Source organism: Petaurus breviceps, unplaced genomic scaffold (assembly GCF_028583685.1).
Source record: "Petaurus breviceps papuanus isolate PSGF00001 unplaced genomic scaffold, PetGlider_PUasm1.0 191, whole genome shotgun sequence".
NCBI lineage: Eukaryota > Metazoa > Chordata > Mammalia > Diprotodontia > Petauridae > Petaurus > Petaurus breviceps.
The window spans coordinates 1,833,086-1,850,971 of record NW_027185811.1 but is presented as its reverse complement, the minus strand read 5'-3'; the positions used below and the strand labels follow the sequence as shown (position 1 = coordinate 1,850,971).

At 36.0% G+C, this 17,886-nt stretch overlaps 1 protein-coding gene across 5 annotated transcripts in view; it reads left to right on the top strand.

Annotated features, from left to right (window-relative positions):
- The window catches only part of LARP4 (La ribonucleoprotein 4), a 56,917-nt gene that overhangs the window by 12,300 nt on the left and 26,731 nt on the right, over window positions 1-17,886 (top strand). For 3 of the 5 annotated variants that reach the window (XM_069092566.1, XM_069092564.1, XM_069092568.1), the window contains exons 2-6: window positions 9,592-9,739; window positions 11,835-11,990; window positions 14,741-14,816; window positions 15,951-16,087; window positions 17,174-17,277. In XM_069092566.1, the coding sequence (XP_068948667.1) occupies window positions 9,592-9,739; window positions 11,835-11,990; window positions 14,741-14,816; window positions 15,951-16,087; window positions 17,174-17,277 (621 nt within the window). The remainder of the gene's footprint in view (window positions 1-9,591; window positions 9,740-11,834; window positions 11,991-14,740; window positions 14,817-15,950; window positions 16,088-17,173; window positions 17,278-17,886) is intronic. The other 2 variants (XM_069092567.1, XM_069092565.1) reach the window with 1 other exon arrangement.

Genomic DNA, 17,886 nt, shown 5'->3' with positions numbered 1-17,886 from the left:
CCTTAGGGCTCTGTGCTCTAGGCTCCCAGCTCAGTGCTGTAGACCCTTCCTGTCCACCTGCCAGGCTGCCTTCAGTGGGAGAGTTATTTTTCTCTGTCACTTTGTGGGTTCTGTAACTCTAAAGTTTGTTTAGAGTCATTTTTTTTACATGTATTGGAAGTGATTGGAGTGGGAAGCTGATGCCAAGTTTGTACTTCTACCCACAAGGCTGACTTTTTACTACATTATTAGGGCTTTTTGTAAACTCTGCTATGGATTCTAGTTTACTGGACCTCTGGTGGCTCTTGTGACAAAGCTCACCTGATATGTTAATCTCTGGTACACATTCACCTAAGATCAGGAAAGAATAGACACAAAGAGATCCCCCCAAAAAATAACCATCCAGCAACAGAGGAACCCAACGGTTCTCACAGCTGCATGGCTGCCAAGTGTGGGGACCTAAGGCAGCTGAGCTTCTAGCCTAGTGCTTGCTTCAACTACTGCTGAGCTCTTTCCCCCTACTCACAAGCTTACAAGCAGTTCTTTTTTCTTATTTGAAAGCTCCTAGGAAAGAGAAAAACCTATTTCTGATATTCCTCTTATGTCTGTAAAACTTGGCACATCACCGCCTCCAAAGAATTCAAGGTAAGCATCACAGAGGCAAGGCAAAACAGTGGATGTGTGACCAGGATGTAATCTATAACCAGTGAGGGACTCTGAAGAAGAATAAGAGTAAAGGATGTTCTCAGCAAATTGTATAACCTGAGAAGATCTGCTGGCCGGAACAATGATTTTGAAGGACTTTGAGAGTCACACAGGAAAGGCAGACATAAGTGGATTGTGATCTACATCTTTGGAAGATACCCATTTTCCTGAATAAATTAGATCCCAAATCCATTTGAGCTTAACATTCATAAATAATCACGAATATTTCAATATGTAAAAAATAGATTACATACGCAGTCATGCATAGTTTTGTACATCAAATTAATATTTGGGGGGGGAGTTCCACATGATACTGAGAAATAGATACATTCTTTATCATTTAGAAGATATCATCAGTTTCTCGATATTTAACAGAAGAATTTATTCAATTCTGTCTTTTTCTGTTTCATTTATTGTTTGTTAGGTATGTCAAAAAATGAAAAGGGGATATTAAAATCTCCTGCCACTGTTGTATTGTTTTCTGTGTCTTGTAATTCACTTACTTAAGGCATTTGGAGCATACAAGTTTATTGACCTTTTTGGGGAGGGGGAGGCCAGGGCAATTGGGGTTAAGTGACTTGCCCAAGGTCACATGGCTAATAAGTGTTAAGTGTCTGCAGCCTGATTTGAACTCAGGTCCTCCTGACCCCAGGGCTGGTACTCTATTTACTGTGCCACCTAGCCACCCCTCTTGACTTGTTTATGGTACTTTTCAACATAATATCATTTCCTTGTTTATCTTAGTATGTTGTGAGTTTTTGGTTTTGCTTTGTCAGTATGGTTGCAATCTCTTTGCTATTTATTTTTAAGTATACCTGATACATATTAAATTTTGTTTTATACATTTACTTTTATTCGAGCCTTAGATCACTTCCATTCTCTGCCACCTTTATTCCTACACAGGAAGAGAATATGATGAAACTGTTCTAGTTGGATCTACTACAAATTTATGTTACACGGCCTCAACTGGGCTCTCACTGCTTCTAGTCAGTAAAGGAGTATACCTCCTTTATCACTGTCCTTTTCTCCATAAGGGCTCTTCCTTTTCATTCCTCTCAAATCTCCCATGGTTCCCCCTCACCCCCACCCATCTTCTCAGTTTAGAGTTTTGCTTCATATTTTACAAAAGAAACTGAGATCATTCGCCAGAAACTCACTCTTCCCCATTTCATATCACTCAGGTGCCTTCTGCCACTATCTCCTTCACTCCTATCTCACAGTGAGGTAGTCTACAGAAGTTCCATTCCTTCTCAACTTCTCCATCAGATAGCCTCCTCTGTCATCCTCATTCTATCACGTATTTTCACTTTTCCTGTCTTCCGATTCCTTCCCTACTACCTGCAAACATGTCTATATCTCCACCATCTTCAAAAGCCCTCACTTGATCCTTGCATCTCCACTATGATTCTAAATTCATTCATAAGATCTTCAATAAATGCCATGATTTTCTCTTCTCTCATTTTCTTGCCAAATCCAATGACCTTTTCTCAGTCTTCATTTTCCCAAGTACAGGTCCTCCAATGTCACCACCATCATCACCCACACTCTCCAGTGACTCTATTCCCTCCAGGATCAAATAGAAAATCCTCTCATTTTCAGATCCCTTCATAACCTCATCTCCTTCTCATTCCCCTGTCCCTTTAGTCTTCTTACACCTTACTCTCCCCCACAATACTCTTTTAATCCATTGACAGTAGCCTCCTTGGTATGAGAATAAGGTTTTGTGTTTTCCTCTGTTTGTCTCTGATGTTGGGGATTTTCTCCCATGTCCTCTTTAAAAAAATGTGCTTTATTTCTTTAAGTATTTTTCCTTCATACACTTTAGAACAATCCTTTTCCTGCCAGCTCTCTTTTCTTCCCATGGGCAGGTGAGTCTCTACCGCTGTACCCCCTCTCTTCCCATGTCCCCCACTGTTGTTACCCTTTTCCTTAGGTTTGGAATTTTGCTTAACTTATTCCATTTTTTCTTATCTAAACAATTTCTATGTCATTGCCTTGTAGTTCTTTCTCCTTTCACTCCAATTTTTCTACTGCACTTCATTTTCAGATATACTAATTCTTTCAGGGAAAAGAGGATGGTCTTATTGCCCTGTGGTAGGAATTTTTAGTGTCCTTGATTGTGCAGCTCATTACTACTCCTTTATTCTCTCTATGATCATATTTTCCCTGAAATCTGTCTTTGTGTCCTCCAACTAAGTGGATAGGGGGTGATTTAAGATTGGTATTTACCAAGTTTCGTATCACTGAAAAACACCCAGTTTTTTATCTTTGTTTTACCTAGTTTTATCTGATATCATCAGTTGAATTTCTATTAAGTGTCAGGCACTGTGCTGGATGTTACAGAATAAATTGATTCTGGTCATCAAAATTAGTATTTAATATTTTGGGGAATATAAGACAACAAAAAAATTAGTGATATAAGACAGCCAAATTTTGGGGAGTTCTATAAGCAGACAGAGAAGGGAAGAATCATAGCTCACATGTTTAAAGTACACAAAGTAATCAGGGAAAGGACTTTGGAGGAAATGAGATTTGAAAAAAAGGATGCAATTTGAAGAGAAAGGGGGAGTAGTGTGAAGAAAGACCTAGCTACCATACCAATCAAACTACCAAAAGGTTGCTTTTTAGAGAGCTAGAATAAAAGTAATAATATACAGTCAGACCTCAACTTTTTGCATGGATAACGCTCCTGAAAAGCAGTGTGAAAGTATAAAAAATGCAAATGTTGATACATTAAACCTGTGGGAAATAGAGGGGTGGGTTCCTGTGAGCACCAAAAATTATAATCTTTCACAAGATTGAAAAGATATTTTTTGCATAAAATTCTTCATAACAAAATGGTAGTTCTGATAATTTGCACTTTTGCTTAACACAGTAACCATAAAATACAGCACTCAAAATAAAATTGACATGCAGAACATTTTCTTCCCTATTCTCTAGAATTTTGTGACATTTTGTGCTAACTTCTCGATTTAAAAAGGCATTGATTTCAGACAGTATTCACTTTTCATAATACATAAAAATCTATACTACCGTAAATACTGTACGGCAAATAAAATGCTTACAACTGAAAACATTTTTCACCTAAATCTTACATTATACTATTGTAAACTTTTCTACCTTGGCCACCCTCTGGAAAACCAAAGGAGAGTTTGCTGAGACTTTAGTCACTGTTGTCGTAAGAAGCTGAGATTGGTGAAGTAGTCATCGCCCTAGAGCCCAAAGGACTTTTACTGTTACATTTTGGGAGCATAATTGCAACAGAGAACTTGAGTTTTAAAGGCAAATAACAAAAATATGCCATAAATGTTCAGGGAGCTCTTTACAAAGGTAGGCTGAACAAGACCAGTGAAACACCTACTAGGTTAGCAGACTTCTTTACATCATACCTCATTTTTTTCTCTACTACACATAGCTACAAATGTGCACAGTTGCCAACACAAAAGTGAAAATGAGGTTACTAATAATCACAATAATGTTTGGAGTTGTGGTAGTTACATGACTGTAATTTATCTGGGAAAACAAAAGGTCAAAATGTCAAGGGAAATAATGAAATACGGGGGAAAGGAATGGAGCCTAGCAATACTATATCTCAGACAGCTCCAAATCAGCAGCCCTAAAAATTATTTGGTACTGTGTAAAAAAAAAAAAGATAAAGGTCAATCAATAGAACAGGTTGGGTATATATAATGTACAAAAGCAAACCCAGATAGTAAAATGTTTTTTTTAGCAACACATAATACATGAGTTTTGTGGGGGTTTTGTATTTACATTGAAGGAATAGAACAAAGTGTGTTCAATTTAAAAAGTGAAAAGATGAAAGACTAAAAGGACAGCTTTGAAAGTTACATGTTGAATTTATCAAAAGCTCTACATATATTATTTCATATATAATCTATTCCTTTTGTTCATAGCATATATGGAAATGCTTTTTTATATTTGTTCTAAGTTTGGAACAAAAAGAATTGTTTTTATAGGTAAAGAGAGTATTAAGAATTCAAGCAGTATGGGGCAGATTATGCAGTAAATTAATATCTTTGTGGAATGGGCAAGGTACTTTTAAAAGTCTGTAATAGTTATGGCTTTATAAAGTTTTTCTATAATATATGCGAGCTACTTCATGTTGAACATTTTTGTAAAAATTTTGTTTTGATACACTCTGACTTTCTGATAGGCATCCAAACAAATTCCTCTACAATGTAAATTCATTGAAAAAGATAGCATATTAATTTCACAGAAAAGGAGGATCTGTCACTTTGACAGTTTGATATTTACATTGTTTCAGTCATGGTGTGTGTTGTTTTGACTTTGGATTCTTCATCTGTATCACTTCATACAAGTCTTCCACTATTTCTTTTAATTCCTCATATTGATAGTTCCTTATTGATTCCAGAGGGCTAATAAAGCTGTTGTCTAATCATTAGGTTCTGTTGTATTTTTCTTTATATTTGTTATTTGTCCAAAATTTAGCCCATGTAGAAGAGTGAAAGAAACAGTGAGAACTGTCAAAGCTTCTGTCAGGCCATAAATTGTCACTTAAATCACAATTTGGAAGATAACTGAGTCAGAAATTTCCCAGTTAATTTAATCTTGGAATGCTTTGGATTTCGAATATACTGGTCATGGTCATTGTCTGGGCATAGAATAGGATGGGGGGGGGTAGTATGGGACTTGGAAGCAAAACAGTAGAAATAAAATTATTTCATGCTCCCTCACCCCAGACATTTATTATAACTGTTTTAGATAATTTAAAATTTTTTTCCAATTATATGTAAATAATCGTTTTCACCAACCACTTTTGCAAGATTTTTTGAGTTCCAGATTTTTTTCTCCTTCCCTTCTCTACCCCTTCCCCAAGACAGCATGCAATCTGATATAGATAATTTTATTTTTAGCATTTGAAGTCTAGTTTGTCAGCATTAAGAACTCTCAGTCATATCATATATATAATACTAGAGTTCTGTAGTGAGAAACATTGGTCTAATGCAGTGGTTCTTAACCTTTTTTGTGTTAGAAAAAAAAAACTTTTGATGCTCTTTTTAAACCCATGGAACCCTTCTCAGAATTTTTTTAATGCATAACATAAAAATATATAAGATTACAAAGGACAGGCATTAATTATATTGAAACAAAGATCCCCCCCCCCCAATCTGGTTTCACCAACACTTGAAATCTTTCCAGACTCTTTGGAGATCCTTTGACCCAAGATTAACAGCCCTTGACTTAGAGCTTTATAAAAAAATCTGGAGACCTTCCAGATTTAATAAGATTTAGTTGGATCCTTTTGGGAGTTTTTCTGTAGAAAGAGACCTTTATAATATAAAGCACTGGGGAAACAGTGGCCTTTGTTTTAGTAGTTGAGTAAATTGAGCCTCAAAGTTTTTGAGTTGGTACCTGTCACTCTGATTTAATTGCAAAACCAGGAATTGAACCTAGGATTACTTAATATTCTGTTGTTCTGCTCATTATACTACACTTGCTGGAGAGAACACCCTCCAGGTTGTTGGGTGGATACTTTATGAAGGATTTGTAGGAAGACATGGACAAAAATTTGCGTGGATTGCCAGACTTGGAAAGGTTTCAATTCGGTTGAGGGAAGTAACTTTACTAATGAAATCAGATTAATAAAGGAATGAAAAGAAAATTTGTAAAAGACTTACTATATGTGTTTACTGTGACAAGCATGTGGAATATAAATGGGGAAAAAAATAATCCCAGCTTTCAAGGAGTGCTCGAATTTTAATTGAGGGATCAACATATGGAAGGTTTCAACCACAATCATATGGAAAGGTCCATAGAATGCAATGGCAGTACAGATGGTAATACCTTTTTTTTTGTTTTAAGTATTGTTTCCACTAATAAAATAAATTTTTTTTTTTTTGGCCTTTTGGAGGGCAATTGGGGTTAGTTAAGTAACTTGCCCAAGATTACACGAGTAGTTTTTTTGTGTGGGTGTTAGGTGTCTGAGGCCAGAACTGAGCTCAGGTCCTCCTGACTCTGGGTCCGGCGCTTTATTCACTGCGCTACCTAGCCACCCCTAAAATAGAACCATTTGACAGTGCCAGAGACATTAGTGGCAGAAACTTTTTCCCCCATTTGGAGGGAGGAAGACAAGACAATTGGGGATTAAGTGACTTACCCAAGGTCATACAACTATTAAGTGTCAAGTGTCTATGGGTAAATTTGAACTCAGGTCCTCCTGACTCCAGAGCTGGCTCTATTCACTGTGCCACTTAGCTGCCCCCGGAAACTTTCTTTTCTGAGTCTTTAGTATCCATTCTGTAGCACTTACAAGAGTATGTCCATAGAGCTTCCTTTCCAGAATGATGGTTGTGGGCACTGTGCTGGAAGCATTCCTAATCTCAAGTCTTTAGGGGTTCAGGGTCCTGGACTGTCTTCATCCGAAGGAAGATAAGATGGTCCTCAAGATGATGGGGGGAGTTTGATTTGCCTGGTACATTCCATCGCCTCTCCTTCAGAGAAATGTGCTACTTAGCAAAATTGGCTTGCCTACCCTGTGTGTGGCAGTTGGGGTTGGCAGTTGGTGGGGATAGCTAACTCTTCCTCTCCAGGAGTTGTTTCCTTGGACACTGGCTCTGAAGAGCTAGGCTGGAAACATGACTGAGGGGTACTACCACTCTTAGGGCCCTTGTGTTTATCTGCCAGTTGGTGGCAGTTGGTGGTGGTGAGCAAGGTGGACCCCTTCTTTACAATGATTTTTCTGTCGGTGATGGCTGTGGTGTCTGGGCTGGAAGGTTTGGGGAAAGGATGACTATTCCCAGAATTCTTAGGCTTAATCACAATTCGAGAAATATATACTCAAAAGAGAAGTTTAATGATAATGTGTATGCGAATACATTGTGGTATGGTAGAGATTAGGGAATAAATGCTGAGGAATTATTATATAAAAAGGGTAAAACCATTTTGAGTTCGAAGTTAATCAGTAGTATTCTTAGACCAATTCAGATTTTAGTAGGATTTGTTCTAGAGAGAAGGGAGAAGGTAGTATTTTAAATATGTAAATAGAATTATTCAGTGCTTGGTCATTAAGAAAATGTTAAAAGAATAATTGTCAGCTTTTAAAGGAAGAAATATTCTTAACGGATTATTTCAAAATACCAATTCTTTGACAAAGAAACAAAAGTTTGTTTAGCAATTATCTGTTGTAGTGAAACAAAGTATCATTTTTTTAAAAAATTAACTGCAATTTTACCGATAAGGATACAAAGTAGAAAAGGAAGATTGTATAGAAAATGAATTTTTGTTAGTACAGGGTTTTGTGTATATATTAAATTTCACATGATAGTAACAAAACTGACCTGTTTGTGTCTCCTTTTTGAACTTATGCTTTATTTTGTTCATTTTTAAAGAAGCATTTTCTCTTTTGCATCACTCTTGAGTACCTGTGACTCCCATAGAAGTTCTTGTAATAAATTAGTGTAGTCAAGCAAAACAAATTCACTCATTGCCTCTGTATGAAAATGTCTTATACTTCACCTCATTTCTCTGCCAAGAATTAGGAAACCTGTTTCATCATCAGTGTTCTGACATGCTTATGCTTAGTCATTGCATTGAGTTCCTAAGTTTCTCAGCATTCTTTTACTTTACCTTATTATCATTGGAGGGCCATCTCCAGACATGCTGATCTATGATATGGCCACTGGATCCAGATGGCTTCCAAGGAGAAAGTGAGACTGGTGACTCCCCCATTTAAATTCAGTTCACTTGTCTGCTGTGGCATAACCTCCCTGTTGTCTAAGAGGTCCTCTGAGAAAGAAGGACAAGCATCAACAACCTCCTGAGACTTGAAGGCTCTTTCTGCTTCCCCACATTAGTTCACACTCTCATACTCTATTAACTGATGTTGTCCTTATTCAGGTTCTAAGGGGGTATACCCATTTTTGTTTCTTTTGGACTGTACTTGTGATTTCATTTGTATAGGGAACTTCTAAGGGCACTGAAAGAAAAAAGTCTCAGCTGGGACTTGTACCCAGGTCTTCCTGTTTCTGACACTAGCTCTTCCTATCCATTCTGCCATGTAATCTCTATAACTATGTATCAGACTAAAACTATTAAAAATGTTTATAGGCTTAGGTGCCCTTGTAAAGTTTACTTTGCTTTCACCCATTCAATACTCATGTTCTAATCAGTCAAGCCCTTTCATCACTCAAGTAAAATATTACAGTGGAAACCATTTTGAAGAAGAGTTACATATTACACTCTTGGTGTATCTTACAATATATAGCCAGTTGGAAAGAGTTTTCTAGCGATTAATATTCAGAAAAGTGCTGCAATCTAGAGCTTAATTTAATTTCATTTAGTCTTCTTCCTATACCACAGGCTGAATTTGCCCTTGATAAATAGTAATCCAGCTTTTACCTGAAGATTCAGCAACATGGAACTCATTTCCAATCCCCCAGCCCATTATAATTGAAAGTTTTCATTTTTGAGAAGATCTGAAAGTTGCCTTATAATTTTCACCAAATGGCCCAAGTTCTTCCAATAGTCGGAGGGCAGAACAAGTTTTAGTTCTTCTCCGTTTTTCAATTCCCCTACCTCTTCAAATAGTATTGTTCCTTTAAAATTTAATCCCTTTAAACACATCTTCATATGATACTGTTTTAAGACCATGATATGCCTAGGAGCTTGAAGGAGAAACGGAAGCCCTTGTCACTTCTTGATAGAAAATAATGTGAGAAAGTTGGGCAAAATGGGACAATGAAACAGATAGGAATGATGTAGGATTGTCTTTTTGGTGGGAAGCTATGCATGTCATTGTCTTACTGGTAATATTTTTATACTATTTTTACTAGGTTATAAACTCAAAAACAGTGACTGTTGAAAACTTAAAATTACGTTTTAGAAATGTTGGCTTAACATATTTTATGTGTTGCCTTGTTCATTTAGCAGGTTACATCTAAAGGTACTGGTTTAAATCCTAATGCTAAAGTATGGCAGGAAGTTCCCCAAGGAAGCACTGATGCTCCTTCATCTACTCATGGAACTGAGAGCTCTTGGCAAGAAACAGCAGCTACTGCAGGGCCTAATCCTGATGGTAAGCCCTAACCATTAAGAAAAGTTTTATTTTGTTGTTGTTGGTTTTTAACTGTTTATAGTACCTGAATAAACTTAAGGTCCCTTTTCTCTCTCTGTCTCACACACACACACACACACACACACACACACACACACACACAAAACATATGCTATTTATACATACCTTTCCCTCAAACTGTGTCCTCTGTTCCTTCCCATTCACACTCCAAAAATCGTCAGTTGTCCTTTGTTTATTTGGCTGTAAAAAGAGCTATGCTATGCCTCAACACTTGTCCCCGACCAGACCAGAATTTGTGAGGTTAAACAAAAAATATTAAGCGTCAAAGCATTCCATACTCTAAAGTATCAAGATTGTTTATTAGGGAAAGTAACTTATCTGAAGACCTGAACTGAGTAAGTACCAACATGTCAGAAATATTTCACTGTTAAGTATTTTTCATAATTCAGTCCTAAGGACTGGATTTTGATGAATTGAAAGGTGGGCATTAAAATAAAAAACAATTCACAATGAAAAATTACTAACAAAAATATAGAAGATCTAACAATATTGGGGATGATAGTCTAGTGGAAAGAGGCAAGGAATGGGCCACAGGAGTTCAAGAAGTCCCAACCAAGCCCATGTGGTGACCAGATTAAGGACAGAAAAGTGCTATTTTCCCTCTTTTCCTGGATCCTGAAAAGATTAATCCATTTCATTCTAATTCTTCATGGTCCTGCCACATATTACTTCCTCCTGCTCCTTTCGATTAAGAATGGACACAAGGGAGTAGAGGGACACATTAAAGGAACTTTTAAATACCAAGATAGGTAAATGATTGAGAATAATGGGAATGTTGCAAGGCTATCATTAGTAATACTCCCATGGAGATAGAGAGCAAAAAGCCCAGAAAAGAATATTGGGGAGAGGCTGTGTGAAAACCTTGTGATCAATAAGCGTCTACAAAAATTTTCATATCCCAGATACACTATCAAATTGCTTTCTTCTCTTCAGACAGGGCAGGGAATCATAGAAAACCTATATTCTACCAAAAAAAGTGTCCTAGAATATGAAGAAAATACTTTGCCTTTTGCCTTTACTATTTTACCCAATTCCAATAAAATATTTGCCCAACTTCATGTAGTATTATCATATTACGGTAGTTTGTGAACATTTAGGTTATAAGAGAACAAAAAACCCTCACATCTCAGATACATTATAAATGTCAAAATCTGATTCATATTTTTATTATGCATATATATAGAACAAGCTTAAGAGATAGTGACAATCCTGCTATCCCCAGAGACTTTCGTGTAATAACATTCAATTATGGTAAACTTTTCCTATACTTAGAACAGCTGTGACTTCACTATAATTTAAAGGCTGAATAGTACTGTTGTGCTTTCCAGACCTTAAAGGAGAATTTCAAATGCATAAATAGCCTTGGTAGACTAAACTTGATGTTTATGTTTTTGGATGACAAGTTTAACTTAACAGTTCTAACAAAAATGGACTTATATTCCTCATAAGTAGCCCCTTCCCCCTTGTACTGTAGAATTATCTTAATGCATTTATATTATTTCTCCTTTATAATAATATCCAGATAGGTGTGACATCTTTGGTTTTTAAAAAACAAATAATTAGAAAACAGGTTTTGCTACATACAGTTTAGTTCCACTGCCAATATAAGGGGGGAAATATTTCATATAATAAGGAGTCTTTGAAGTCAGGAATATATTTACAAGTTGGTGCAATATAATCAAAAATTTGATTCTGACAGTTAGCTTTGTTACCAGGAACAGTATAACATCTGAGCCTTTATTTTCCTATCTGTACAGTCAGATATGTACTCCATACCTCATCAGATTTCTAAAAGAAAAAAATACTTTGGAAATCATAAATTTAAGGAATTAAATGGGTCTGCAAAAATTTGGTCCATGATTATAATTTTCTTTGACATTAATTCATAATTGCATTTGCCTAAAAGCAAAGGAAAACTTATATTCAAGCTCATTGTGGCTACTTTACTCACTACTGAAATCCACAAAAGACTATATAGAAAAACCTTACCTTATCCTTGACATCAGGTATTGGTTGTTTTTTTTTTTTAATTCAGGTACCTTGGAGATTCCAGATGACAGCTGTAAAGAATATGATGTAATGTATTCTTCTTGTGAAGCTTCACAGAGTAACACAGGTGTTGAAGAAGTACCTACAGATGGAATGGTTTTGTCTCCAGAGGATCTGAGTTACCAAATTTATGATATATCTGGTAAATGCTATGGTTTCAAAGATTACTGCCATTCATGGTCCAGTGCTAGTCGTTTTCTAGCTAGTTTTTATAACTGTTTACCTAGTCTCTGCTTCGCCATTCCTAAAGCTATTTAGAACCTTTATTTGTTGATCTCAGAGGATCAAATATGCCTCTAATATTTTGAATCACTTCTGTGAACTCTCTTGACTGTTGCTATTGAATAAAAGCAGTTATATCTTTTCTTCAGGTGATACTGTTATCTGGATTTATTTTTTTTCCTTTCTAATTAATAAAGTCAGTGGTTGGTTTTTTGTTTGTTTTTTTTTTTAATGGACATATTACTCCATATAAAACTTTGTCCATTAGTAAAATGAGTGATTCTGGCTTTACAAGATTAGAGGCTTAATGAAATACTGTACAAGCAATTAAAATGAGAAAAATCAATATTGCAACTTTATAATTTTTTTTTGGAACAGAAAGAATTCTCTAATCACTTGATTATGTTAGCTTAGGCAAGCCATATAATCATTCTTGGCCTATTTTTTGGCCTGTAGAAGGAGGAAGTTACAATAGTTAGTGAGATCCCTTCTAAATGTTAGTTCTAAAAGGGAAGAATCTCCTTACATCTCTTTGTGAGTTTTATAAGAACCTGGAGCAATTACCAAAACATCCAAAGTCCTAAAGAAATCATTACTAATGAATTATCTATAAACTATATGGTAAATTTTTGCTTGAAGTGAGTATGTGGAATGTGCTTTCGTTGTAGATTTCATCAGCCTTTCAATAGACATATTAAAGATCAGCATAATATATAGTGATTGATAAGAGTACTAGTGTTGGAATTGGAAAGCATTCCATCTCTGGTACTTATGTACATGGACAAATCACTTAACCTATAAATGCCTTAAATGTGTGTCTAGAATTTATTTATTAGATCATAGAAAGGGTACAAGAAGATGCCTCACTGATAAGGTTATAGATCTTTCGGTATTCCTATGTAGAGAAATACAGGCTACATAACGTCAGGTGCAAAATTCCTGAGATCTCTGGTCTTTTAAATCTTAGGGAAGGTATTTTTCCTTGAGTATGCAAGAATAAAATTAAAATGAAAGCCAGTGTAGAAATTATTGAAAACACAGCTTTTTAATATTGCCTTTCAGAGTGTGCTAAAAATTAACTTAGGCTCTATTGGCATTAAGGATGACTTTTTAAAAGAGAAAAGTTCTATTCTTTAGATAAATGGGAAAGCATTTAATTTACACTTACTTTGTGCCAAACCTACAGCAAACAGGAGACAAAAAGCAGAGCTATCTCTACCCTCTTGGAACTTATATAATAATGGTTCTAATAATAGTATTCATATAGTGCTTTAAGGTTTGTGAAATTCTTTACAAATAGCTCATTTTATCTTCACAACAACCCTGGGAGGTAGATGTTTTTGCCCCATTTTACAGAGGAGGAAATTGACATACCCAAGGTGGTTACTATTCCATCTTATTCCCAGCTCAGTACCAGGGTATTATCCTTGACTTTTTTCATCCCACACATCAAATCTTTCACCAAGTCTTGTTAACTACCTTCAAAATAGCCCCTCCTCTCCACTCACACAGTCTCTACTCTAACTTAGATGTTCGTTATAACTCTTGGACTTATGATTGGTCTTTTCTAAAGTCCTCTCCCTATTCTGATCTATCCTCTACTTAATCACCTGCTAGTACAACTTTCCTAGAGCTCAGGTCAAACCATGTCACTCACCCTACCCCTACCCCCCACTCATTGAAGTCCAACACCTTCCTATTTTACTTCTGTAATGAAATATGCAATTCTATTTTCACTTTTAATGGCCCCTACCTATTCCATCCTTTTTCACCTCCACTTCTTGGCTTTCTTTAAGGCCTTTTCCAGGACTCTCACTCTCTGCTATGGTACCTTCCCCTTGAGATTACACTTAAAAAGGAGGGAGGAAGGAAAATCTTTCCATTTTATGAGCAATTTTTTATATGTTGTTTTCCCCATCAAAATGTGAGCTAGGCCTTGAGGGTTCTTGGTATCACCCAGGGCTTAGCACAGTACCTGGCAAATAGCAATAACCACGTAATAAATGCTTGGTGACTTAGCAGGAGAAAAAGGAGTAAATATTATGCCCTTCCAAGGTAAAGAGGCAGAGAGAGAGAGAGTGAGTGAGTGTGTGTGTGTGTGTGTGTGTGTGTGTGTGTGTGTGTGTATTAGAGTACTGAGGGGATTTCTGAATTAAGTGCTTTGATTCCTTGGTAAATAACTTTTTTTTCCAGTTGGTCAGAATTTTACCATAAGCCAGTTGGAGGACCAGACCATAGGTATTTTCTACTCTACTTGGGGCATTCCCCCTTTTAGCTCTGAAATCATAATAAAATCAGTATTTCCATTACTACTGGAAAAGGCATGTATGTGAATCAATTCCCTTATGAGTCCACCATACTTCCTGTACTAAAAATACTTGGCTTCCTGATTGCCACTTATGTGTCTTCTCCCCCTGTTAGATGGCAGGGACCATTTAGCCTTTATTATCTCTAGCACTTGGCACATAGTAAACCCTGAATAAATGTTTTAAGCTAATTGATGAGAAAATTATTTAAAGGATAGATTATTTAGGGTGTTGATTAAGTTTTAAGTGTCATTATTACATTTCTCAGGGGAAAACCTTTAGTTTCAGCATCAGTATTGGTCATGGTTGCTTTTCCTAAGTGACTTGGCACTAAATTTATTTTTTTCTTTACTCTTCTAAACAGGTGAAGGCAGTTGTACAGTTTCTGTTGAAGATTTAAAGGAATGCCTAAAGAAACAATTAGAATTCTGTTTTTCAAGGTAATATGATTCTTTTCTTGGTTTTTTAAGAAAAAGTTGCTGAGTCAGTGGAAACAGAATAGTAGAAACTTGAAGGGGAAGAAAGGTACCTTTTAGAAGCAGATTTATTAGCATGTTCTCTCAGGTAGTAAAAAATATACTAATATAAAAAGACTCCCTTTATGTTTACATGAAGATTTAGAGTTAGGTGAACTTAATATAAATTCAGTGAAATTTGTAGAATTCAATTTAGCATGTCCTGTAAAATGGTTTTTAAAAGTTAAAAGCTCAAAAATATTTATAGCAGCTCTTTTTGAGGTAGGATAGAAATAGAAAGTAAGGGCATGTCCATCAGTTGGAAGGACTGAACAAATTGTCTATGATCATAATGGAATACTGTTGGACTGCAAGAAATGTTAAAAGAGACAATTGTAGAAAACTGGGAGAACTTGCATGAAATGATGCAGTGTGAAAACAGTCTATAAAAAAATAACAACCTTGTAAAAAATGAACAATTTTGAAAGACAGATTCTCAGATAACACAGTGATCATCCATGATTGCAGAGGGCCAGTGGAGAGAAATATTACCTAACTCCTTACAGGTGATAGACTAAATATGCAGAATGAGACACGCATTTTTGTAAATGACTGAGGCAAAGATTTGTTTTGCTTGACTATACATAATGATATATGAATTTTGTTTTTTCTTTCTTCAATTGGAAGGTAAGAGGTAGGGAAAATATGTAATTGAAAAAGTAGTTTATAAATGAATTGTTGGAGGAGGCAGAATATATTTAGAAATGAAAGTAATGGCAAAACAAGCAGTATCAATAAAAATAAGATAATTTTTAATAAAAAGAGTTATTACTGTCCAAAAAACATATAACTGCTTGGCTTCCAGTTTTAGATGTAAATCAGTACTCTCTTCACTGCAGCAGTACATTCAGCATTGTAATATAATTTTAATTGAAGGGAACCATTTTGATGTCCCAGATTGGTTTAAATGGTTAACATGTGTAAGAAGTTGGTGTTTTTCACCCTTATCTTTTCAATCAGTATTTTTGTAAGTTTGTGTTTTACAATACGTAGTATCTTCTATTTTTAAAAAATGACCTTTCTAATAATTTTAACCTCACGTTTCTTTAATTCTTTTAGAGAGAATCTATCTAAGGATCTCTACTTGATGTCTCAAATGGACAGTGACCAGTTTATCCCAATTTGGACAGTTGCCAACATGGAAGAAATAAAAAAGTTGACCACAGACCTGGATCTTATTCTTGAAGTATTAAGATGTATGTTATTGATTCTTTTTAAATTGCATGACTTGAAAGAAGGAAATTTTTAGTTCCGCAGATTTTTTTTGTTACTGCTTCACTTCAAGAAAAATGACTAGCTTTCTGGTCTAATATTTCTTTGACACCTGTACTTCACCATGTCCCGGCTCCTAGCGCAGTAAGTTATCTGCCTCCTTCACGGCAGGTACCGCGTCAGTCTCTGGGAATACACAAAGAAGCATAATTCTTGGCCCTCAAGCAGCTCACACTCTGGCGTGGGAGGCGACAAGCAAACACATTTATACCAATGCAAGAAGGTGCCAGACCTCATGGGTAGAGGGAGTCTCCTCACCCGGTGGTTCTCTGTAGCAGCTAAATTACAGGTTCATGACCACATTTCTCACATCTAGGCTATAGAGTGTAAAGAACATATATTTCTGGCTGTATCTTAAGTCATTGGTAACATTTCTTTGTGTTCATTCTATGATTTGCCAGTCCTCTCTTTTATAAACTACTTTGTAATGCTCACTACAGCCTATAAATCTCTGTCTGAGGGTTTCTTTTGCTCAAACTCCTCATAAGTTTTTTGGGCATAATCTTTCAATACTATTAAGTGGAATTTTCTTACAGGTTATCTATTTTAGTCCTAAGTTACATATATAATATAGATTTTTAAAATGCAAATGATAAATTCTATTTGTTAAATTAAGATTTTGCTGATTTAGAAAAGGGAAAATAATAGGGGCAGTTAGGTGGCACAGTGACCCTGGAGTGAGGAGGACCTGAGTTCAAATCCAGCCTCAGACACTTAACACAAAACTAGCCATGTGACCTTGGGCGAGTTGCTTAACCCCAGTTGCCCTCCAAAAAAAAGGAAAATAATGTCTTGTGCTTTTTCATAGTATTTATATAAAAATATCAGGCATCATTCAGTAGTCACTGAGAGGTGTGACTTTGGATTTTAATAAATAATGCCCATATAATCACAATGTATATTCACCTAGTAATTAACCTCTGCAAATGATTATTTTGACTTCTTGTTAATGGGGTGTTGTTATAGCACTATTTTCACTGACCGCTTTTAACTCTTTAATACATTTTTAGCCTCTCCTATGGTTCAAGTTGATGAGAAGGGAGAGAAAGTGAGACCAAATCATAAACGATGCATCATCATCCTTCGAGAAATCCCTGAGACTACACCAATAGAGGTAAGAAATGGAGGGCTAAGTAGGTGCAAATGCAGAATACATACATAAAAGTTCATCTACATGAGTCTGTCTCACTACGTATGCTATTCCAAACCTCTTCCCCCAAGCCTCCCATACTTCCCTATATTCCTACTCTTAGCTCAGTCTCTTGCCACTTAATTTACTGAAAATAAGAATGCCTGAAAATAAGAATGCCATTTATAATGAACTGTCTTATTAAAACCCTATTGATATCATTCCCCATTTTCTCTTTTATACCCGTCTTTGACCAGAGTTTTTACATATGCCTTTCCAGTTAATCCCGTCTTCAGCATACTGCCCCCTCTATCATCCCTTCTCTTTCTAATCTTGTTTCTCTTTATTTCCTTATCCTTCCTTTCCTCTTATTAAACTAATGCTAAAAGTCCCTCCTATCCTTAAATCTATTTACCATCAAACTGCCGTTATTTGTCTCTTTCTGCCTTTGTCACTCAAAACTCCTAGAAAAAGCTATCAATACTACTAATTCTCTACTAGCTATCAACATTGCCTCTACAAATCTTTTGTTCACTCCTCAACCCTTGGCAGTCTGAAACCATTCTCCCCAAAGTAGCAGCGCTTCTTTATTGT